This window comes from Bison bison, unplaced genomic scaffold, assembly GCF_000754665.1.
Source record: "Bison bison bison isolate TAMUID 2011002044 unplaced genomic scaffold, Bison_UMD1.0 scf7180017864312, whole genome shotgun sequence".
Lineage (NCBI taxonomy): Eukaryota > Metazoa > Chordata > Mammalia > Artiodactyla > Bovidae > Bison > Bison bison.
In genome coordinates, this window is record NW_011494884.1 from 2,156,035 (window position 1) to 2,165,093 (window position 9,059).

Here is a 9,059-nt window from a genome sequence, read left to right on the forward strand (position 1 = left end):
GGGCCCGGCAAGGAGAACACGGGCCTGCCCCGACGCGCCCCCGCCCCGCGCCGACCGACCGCGCGCCCTCCGCGCCGCCGCCGCCGCGAGTCCAGCTCGCAGGAGGAAGAGGTCATCGACGGCTTCGCCATTGCCAGCTTCAGCACGCTGGAGGCCTTGGAGGTAGGTGGGGCCCCGCGAGCCATGTTGCCGCGGACGTCGCGAAAAAAGAAGCCCCTGGAGCATGGGCACACCACCCCTTTAGGGCTCCCAGGGCTGCGTGGGCCCCACGCGCCTAGAGGGTTGTTCCGAGAGGACCCGGCCCCCCCGCGGGGGGTGCGGGCCTGTTGGTCTTTCAAGGAGCTGGGGAGAAAAATCTCTAAATTATATTGTCCAAACTAGGGGCTGCCTGGCTACTCAGTCTTTTTCAATTGTGTTTATGTTGCCAAAATATCACTTGATTCAGTTCAGGATGTGCTAGGGAGGTGAGCACTGCTGAACTTGCATGGAGGCCGTGATAAAATGGATACTTGAGGGTTCTTCCTGTTCTCCTCCTCCCTCTCCTCGAGGTTTCTGTTCACATGGGGAAAGGGAGGGTCATATTTTAGCCCCCTCTCTCTGCCACCGCTGTGTGCTGCGTGGTTATTAGGATGGCAGAAAATATTGCTTGTCTGGTTGAGTTGTCGTGGACAATATTTGTTGAGCAAATAACGTCCCTTCTCGCTTGAAACCAAGTGAGTGGAGAAGGAAATGAATGCTGTCAGAGCTGGCAAGTGGACTGGTTGGGAGCTCTTGTCTCCTAGAACTGGCCTGGATAGGAATGGCGCCTGGCCTGGGAGTCCTGTGAACCCCAGTCAGCTAGCCAGCCCCTTCACCCTCCAGGGGCCCTAGACAGCACGTATTTTGGGGGACCAGCGTCTGTGGGGTTTGGGGTCCCAAGAAATGCTTAGTTAACAGCTCCCCTTTTCTGAGGAGTTGGGGGCCAGTGGCCTAGGACTCCCCAGTTTCAGAAGCTAAGCTTTGGGGGAGGGGAAGTCCCCACACTGCAGGTCTCTGCAGTAGTCCCCTTTCCAGGGGTGCCCCGCCTCTGTAGAGAGCCTCAGGGTCGGGTGCTGGCAGCCAGGGACAGGTGGCCCAGGAACAGGTTTGCCACTTTTTGTCTGGACGCGTGGATGCACCTGTGTCAGACCCTGTGCTAACACCCTCCCAGGTCCTCTGTTGTGCTCATCTGGGAAGCCTGGGATGGCTCCTGGGCCTAGGGGTCTTCAGCTAACACTCTCTGTCGGGGTGTGGTGGCGCAGGCCTAGGCTCTTATCCTGGGGAGAGGAGGCCCCAGGGCTGAGTTTTCAAGCCAGGTCCTGCCCTGCGGCCTCTGAGAGTGGATACACCAACCACCTTCCAGATGCGTAACCGCCCTGTCAGGTGGGTAAAGACAAAAACGCTTACTTTGGCCTCCAGGGCCCTGCACCCCATCAGCTGGCCTCTGCCACCTGACATCCTCTTACACCAGCGTATCAGCCCCTTGCAGGTTCTGCCTCAGGGCCTCTGAACTTGCTGTTCCCTCTTTTGGGCTGTTCGGCGCCTTCATGTCTCAGCGCAAATGGCACTCAGAGAGGCTGTCCCTGGGCATGGCCTGAAGCAGCATCCCTTCCCCCCAGCTGTGCATCTCCCCTTGTTATTTCACACACTCTCTTTGCCGCCAGTTCCCACTCTTTCTGAAGCTGTCTGCTGTTTTGACGCTCCAGAACTTGTAGTTGGAAGAGAGCAGGCACAGAGTCTGTGTGTTTCCACTGAGGATTATAGTGCCCCCATGTTCCTGGAGTGAACCAGTGAGAGGAGAAACGGAGGTTCAGGGAGGCTGCGCCTCGGGTCACTCAGCGCCCCACACACTGCCTGCAGTGGCTCTGGCTGTACCCTCCTGCCTCAGGGGATACGCATTGTGAGGGGGCTTCTGCAGGCTCAGACCAGCCCCAGCCAGATCGTGGTGAGAACGAGCTGCTTTCTGCTTGGCATTCACGCAGCCGCCTCACGCAGGGCCGCTCTACACAGCTTTCTCTGCCCTTCTGAGCCAGGGAAGGGTCTGCCTGTCTTGGAAAGTACGGGGCTTCTGGACAAGTCAAAACTTCTGGATCAGCCTGCTTGTTTGGCCTCATTTCTTGCTAAAGTGTAGTGGTTTTCCCCCAGAGTTCAGATAATTCATAATGAGGCTGAGTGACAGCACGCAGCGAACGAGTGCTCCCTCTACCAGGTGCTGTTCTGAACCTGTTTGTCCCCACTGCACAAATGGGGACACTGAGGCCCGTCGCTTGCCGTGTCAGGACCTCAGCGTGCCCAGACTCAGAGTTCTGCCAAGCCCTCGTGAGTCTGTCTTATAGCCTCCATGTGGATGCAAGCTACCACCCTTGGAGCATAACCTAATGTCAGCTGTGGGGGCCTGTGCAGAGTGCCAGTGTCCCTCAGGGCCTCCTTACCTTTGTCCTGAGGATGCAGGCCCCCACTCCCAGTCCTCCTTGGGCTCCCTATCCCTCTATGTCCTGGGAAGGCCCCCTCCACCCTGAGTCCTGGGCGGGTCTCAGGCCCCCTCACCCTCTACCTGGTGTCCCTGTGTCTGCTCCAGAGGAAGGGTGACACAGGTGCCTGCCTCTGGGGCAGCTGAGAAGACCACTGGCCACCTCTGTTAAGTGCTGTGGACCCAGCAGGCCCTTCATAATGTGGTGGGGGTGTTGTCGACTGAGGAGGGGCCCGAAGTCTGTCTGGCTCAGGACGTGTACACAGTCCTGGGGGTAGGGTTATCTCCACTGGAATCCAGTGTCTGAGCTGAGGATGTGCAGAGGTCACGATCTGGGTGCGGGGTCGCACACCTAAGCCCTCGTCCCCTGTTGGCTTTCCAGTTTTCCATTTATCCAGGTGGGGACGATGAGCAGGTTGCCATGGGATAGGGGCCCTGTGGTTGGGGCGGCACAGGGCATCTTTTCCCCAGAGCTTTCCCTCAAGGCAGCCAGCCCTTGCCCTCCGTGTTCCTTCGTGTTTCTCCGGATCTGGAGAGAGCGTTTGGCAATAGAACCACTCTTCTGGTTTGGCATCCTTTGTTTGATTCTTTGTTCATTTGCTTTTCAAACAGCAGAACACTTTTACCTGGATCGAGTCAATTTTTATGGAAAGGTATATTTTGAGAAAAGTTAGCACCAGACTCAGTCTTCTTCAGTAACTACTGTCCCCAGCTCCTGGTCTTTTCAGAGCATGTTATGCAGCTATAAACACACTTGTAGTCTTGCGCCTCTCCATTTTGCAGAAGGAAAAGGTTATCTGCCGCATCTGTACATGTCTGGGACATGTGTGTCCGGGAATAGAGATGGAAAGGAAAACACCCAAAATTATAGCTGTGCTCACAGGCGACTTCCTTTCTCTAATTCTCTGTTTCTTACGTTTCGATCAACATGTGTAGCTTTTATAATCCACAAAACGTACACCTGAAGCCGTACATGACCTGCTCCACTTAGAGTCATGCTTGAGAAACCCTGCTCCCGCCTCCGACACATCAGCAGGTGGACAGTGGTGTGTGGGCAGCTGGTTTTGGCCCGGCTCCGCTGCTCCCAGATTTTGGGGCCGTCCAGGGGCTCGCTGTATGTTTCCCCAAAAAATAATGGAACCCTTCCCAGCTTGGGATGTGAGCCTTATGCCCGCTGAGGGGTGGGTTTAGGCCTGGATGTGGCCCTGTGGGGGTGGGAGAGTCAGTGCAGGGTGCCAAGACACCCCCTTTCCTGGGCCACATTGGGGAGGGTCAGTAATGGTGATCCCTCTGCGAGTCAGGTTCAGTCCCCGCTTGGGGCAGAGAGCTGGTGGTCTGTGCTAGCTCAGTGCTCAAGGCCAGGCGTGTGAGTTGGGATATAGCCCCCGCAGCCCATGGACAGAAGCCCATGCTGTCGGTTAACCTGGGGGGCCACGTGCTCAACCCAGTCCTCAGACAGGGACAGTCAGGGCTGAGAACACACAGATGATTGGGTGCTGTGAGGAGAGCCAGCAGCTAGAGAAGCCTTCAGCATGGAAAACGTCCAAGTCTCCAGGCCAGAGCACCTCCTCCAGGCTGCCTTTTGCTCTTCAGATGGGGAAACTGAGGCCTGTGGTGAGTGGGTGGGGCCTTGCCTGCAGTCATAGGCTGGAGTTTGGAACCTGCCTAGGATGTGTTAGGGTGCTCCCGCTGCCCCTGCTCCACAAGGGCCCACAGCTTGTTGTGAGGTGTGCAGCTTCCAAGGGGGACCCTGGCAGCCAGTGAAAGCAAAGCCACCACATGGACCCTCGGCCCACCTGAGTGTCCACCAGCCCAGGGCAGCACCGGTTTTGCTAATCGTGGGGTGGGAGGGGCTCTGGGCCCAGCCTCAGTCAGGCCTGGCGTCTCTGTACCATCACTGTCTCCTGTTGTGGGGGAGACAAGCTTTGTGGGAGCAGTTTTGACAATAGCAGCTGCTGAGCGCCTGTCTTGAGGACTTCCCTGTCCTCACACACCCACTTTGTAGAGAAGCAGATGAGGCCCGGGGAGGCCAGATCTTTACCCAAGATCTGCCCGCCGCCATCCCAGGCCACAGAAACTGCAGATCTTCCCCTGAACTTGGCTGCATTTTTCGGACACTCTTTGGGAAGAAGCTGAGCTTGAGCAGAGGGTGGTTCTGCCCAACATGTGAAGGGTCAGCCTTTTCGTGGGCTGCAGGAGCAATGCTGTGGCTGGGGCCGGCTGCCTGACCTCTGGGGAAGGGCCGACCCCCTGAGCACCGTGGGGATCTGCGCCGGACTGCAGAGCCTGAGGCTGCACTGGGCTCCGAGGGCTCAGCCGCATCCCCCAGTATCACCCTATGTCCATCTCGGGAAGTAGGGTCACAGGGAACACTCCGTGACACACAGCAGTGGCGGCAGCCGAAGTCCTGATGGATGGGGGCCTTGTCTATGCTGGCCAGCGTGTTACCCTCGCCTGCTCGCGAGCACAGGTGAGGGTCTTGAGCCCCTTGTTGGGCTGGGCCGTTTCCTGGGCTCCCTTACGCTGGCTCACTCCCTTGTTCCCCCGTGACTGGGGCTTGTGTGCATGGCATTTGTGGCCTCAGCACCTCAGGCTTCCCTGTCTGTCTCACCTACACTGTGCCCAGTCCCTGTGAAGGCCATGTGGAGCTGATGACAGAGAGAGTGGTGGGTACCTGGAGGCTGTGCTCTGCCTGGGGGAAGCATGGCAGAGAAGGGGTTCCACAGCCTGGAGCCTTCCCTTCCTGCTAGTCAAGTTTGCCTGGGATGAGTGGCAGCCTGGGCTGTGGGGCTCCTCCATGGCAGCTGCAGCGGCTTTCTCTCCGCCCTTGCTCTGGTTTCAGGGCCGTGTGTGCACGTATGTACTGTCGGGAGGGTGGGGGGTCCGCAGCCCAGGTATGTGTATACAGCAAATTCTGTTCAGGTGGGCAGTTCGCTGCCTTCTGGAGGAAAGGTGCTGGAGTCTGGAAACTACACCCCCTCCATGGGTGTGGGGGTCACCGAGCTGGGGGCAGCCAGAATGACAGTGGTGGCATACACTGAGACACCTTGAGCCACGTGGTTCTCGTGCTCTGTGAGGAGCCCTGGGAGTTGGAGACCCTGTGCAGATGGGGAGACTGAAGCATTCACCTGGCCTCTCGTCTGGGGCAGAAGTCCAGCTGGACGGGGGCCAGGCCCAGGTGCCTGCTGTGGTCACACTTCCTGGGCCATGCTCCCTGCCCACACCCCTCTGCCAGGAGTCCCTTTCTGCACATCTTCGGTGACTGGGGATCTGCCTCCCTGAGGAGACATCCCCAGGTTCAGTCTTCATGAGGCCTCTGGGGAGCCAGGCCACTGCCCGTACAGAGGTTTCCAACACTGTGAGTTGTGTCACTGAACCATGGCCTCCCTCACTGGACTGTGCTTGGGATGGTCTCTCGCTGCTCTCAGTCACTGGGACCCAGGCAGTGGTGGCCCCGAGGCAGGCTGCGTGAGGCTCACGTGGGTCTCCCAGGCCTCTGGAAGTGACTGCTGGCCACCAGGGAGGGCTCTGAACCGTCCTGCCCTCCTGAGTCATTGAGCACTGGCTGCATCTTGTGCCCCATGCCAGCTGTGGGCTTGGCTCCAGGCAGAGGAGGCGGACAGGTACCTAGACTCGCAAGAGACTGGAAGGAGGTGATGGGCTGTGATGACAGCATCTGCCATGAAGGCAAGGCAGGTGCTGGGGCAGGTGGGGCTTTCGGGTTAAGAGGCCGTGGAAGGTCTGTGAGGCCAGGATGACTGGTCACCGAGGTCACCTGAGACGCTTTCTCCTTCCGGGAGCTGGAATCTGAAACCTGAGTGGAATCGAGTGCTTTGGGGAATTAGGGCAAATGTGGTATTTGGTTCCACTTCAGTGTGGAGAATCTTCTAGGACCCTGATTTGCCACAGTAGTTCTGGAAAGAAATCTCACTGAGTTTCCCCTTTTGTTCAGCTCACCAGGACTCCATGTGTGTGTGGGAGGAGAGCTGGTTTGGATCCTGGTGTGCACGTGGGGCTGGGGGGTGGGAGGCCGCTGTGCTGTGCGTGTGCGTATGTGGGGAGGGACCTTGACCTGGGAAAGTGTCTCCAGTGGCCCCGGCTCTGCTTCTCCCTTGGAACACATGTTTAGGGTGGTCACCGCCCTCTGGACTCTGCACGGAGCTGCGCATGTTGACCTGGCAGCTTGTGCTGGGGAAAGCAGAGCAGGCATCTGTGCCCGGCACCTGTGTGACCCTGTCAGGGGACCCCCACTTATGTGCCATTGCCAGGGAAGTACTAGGGGGCCAGAGCCCGGCCCAGTCAGTGGTGATACCGAAAATCACAGCGACAGGAACGACGACAGTCAGGGCCTTGGCTCACCTTGTCCTCCCAGCAGCCCCTGCAGCAGGTGCGTGCTGCTCCCATTGTCCTCAGTTTTCCCCTCTGAAAACTCAGGAGTTAAGTCACTTCTTAAATCTGCATGGCTGGCAAGTAGCAGAGCAAGATGAGAACCAGGCACAGGACCTAGGTCTGTGCTGTACTGGGGAGGGGCAGGGGACGGGGGGTGGAGGCCATGTAACCAGAGAACGGCAGGGCCCCCACCTGTCCAGCCTGGGCTTCACCCCTCTGGCCCGGGGCTGCATGTCTGACCACCCTGCTTTTCCTGTCGTTTGGAGGGAGGGCCCTCACAGTTTCACACTGAGTCAAGAGTTGGCCCTGTGGGGATCAGGTGGGACCTCCAGACCAGCCACCACAGGAGCTCCAGCAATGTGTGGCCATCAGCCATGTCCTGATCCTCTCTCCCTGCCCTGTCCCACTGGTTGCTCCAAATCTGACATCTTTTGCCACCTTTGGTGCCTGGCAGTTGCCCCTCTCCCTGCAGACACTCTCCAGCCTTGGGGGAGGGCAGGGGTGTTCATGGTCCTGGCCTCAGGTCTCCCGCCTCTCATAAGAGCCAGTCCCCACAGGGACCCATAGGGTCTGCCACAATCCCATCACTTATCTGACCTCACATACCATAGCTATCCCCTCTGGCCCCCAGGCTCGGCGCTGTGTGCTAATCCTCAGACCCTGGCAGGCCCCTGGCCAATGCTTTTCCCACATACTGCTCAGCCTGCCCTCACCTCAGTCTTGGCTCCACCTGCAGCCCCAGTGAGGATTTGTCAGACAGGAATGCTCATAGATTCATCTGGATAAAGCCAAGGGACCTTGACTCCTGGGATCACATCTCTGCCTGACCCAGATTCCCCAGGGATCCCCTGTCTGATGTCCATGGAATGAACCCATGTTCCCCTCGAAGCCTGGCCCTGCCTACCACCTCACCTCGGGCCCTGCACCCCAGGAGCTCCTGCGCGGGGCCCTGCCCAGCTCGCGTCATCACCCAGGACCTAGCTCAGGATGCTTCTTCCGAGGCCCTCCCATCAGTTGGGGCAGCCCTGTGCCTGCTCTGGGTCTCACTTTCCTCATCTAGGGGTGATAAGGTGGAAGTACCTACTAGTGGTCCTGTACCTCCCTATCTCTTCTCTGAGCTTGTTTTTCTTCATCCCCCACCCACACAGAACACGAGCATGAGATGGTTCAGCAGCAGCCGCCCTGGCTGCTCCCCTGCTGGGCCGGGCTGCAGCTGTGCAGATTCCAGGGCCAGAGGGGGAGCTCCCAGGACCACGAGCTTGAGAGAAACTGTGGCAGTCCTGGTTGAGCACTGGGTGCACTGTCTGGCTGTGGAGGAGTGGGCGCTGAGCCTCTCGGGTGGGGCTCATGGCCTGAGGGGCCCTGAACAGAGACCAACCTCATGTCATTGTCAGAACAGTGGTTTGTGACCATTAAATCCCAGTGTAGTGCAAGTCAAGGGTTGGCCTGGGTCATGGGGGGTACCCACGCATGGACATGGTGTTGGGTGGTGACTTAAGCAGATCCACTGGGTGCAGACCTGAGCAGGTGGCTATCTTTGTCCACCGTCACACCTCCTTGTCCACCAGGCGCTTCCAGTTTCCCCAGACCTCTGTCTGCGTCGTCAATCGTCTGTCTGGCTTGTCTTTAGCCACAGGGTGGGTGGGTCTGCGTGTTCTGTTTCCAGGTGACTCTTCTCTGTCCTGATGGCAGAGGCTCAGTCAGTGGATATGGGAAGAGATGGGTACCTTCACAGGGCCTGGGAGGGGGCGTCCCTCTGGGAGGGGCTCCCTGCCCGTGTGCCAGGAGCTGGGGCCCGGGAGGCACTGGCCGAGGCTGCGGTCATCCTGCTGGAGCCGGGCTCCTAACTCCGTGCCCTTGCCTATCTTCCCTCCGGTCATGCCCACCTCACCAGGTGCTCAGTGCCCTGTGTGCACTGTGGGCGGGTGCTTAGGGTAGGCACTGAGGAGGAGCACAGTGGGACCAGGATGCAATGAGGCAGGTTCTGGAAGCTTCCAGAGCAGCAGAGGTGTCAGTGAGGACTTCAGGAAACAGCCCTCAAGGGCAAGGGGACCCTCAGGGAAGCCTTGCCTAGAGAGTCAGCATACTGGGTTTGGGGCTGGAGCAGTGTGGGTGTGACATAGGCCGGGGACGGGTCAGAGAGGCAGTTCTGACCAGGTGGCGCGGCTGGAGGAGAGGCTGG

At 58.8% G+C, this 9,059-nt stretch overlaps 1 protein-coding gene across 1 annotated transcript in view; it reads left to right on the forward strand.

The window, feature by feature from the left end:
- Positions 1-9,059, forward strand: part of FBRSL1 (fibrosin-like 1) — a 97,959-nt gene that overhangs the window by 16,537 nt on the left and 72,363 nt on the right. The window contains exon 4 of the mRNA XM_010852525.1: positions 13-162. Coding sequence (XP_010850827.1) covers positions 13-162 — 150 coding nt within the window. The remainder of the gene's footprint in view (positions 1-12; positions 163-9,059) is intronic.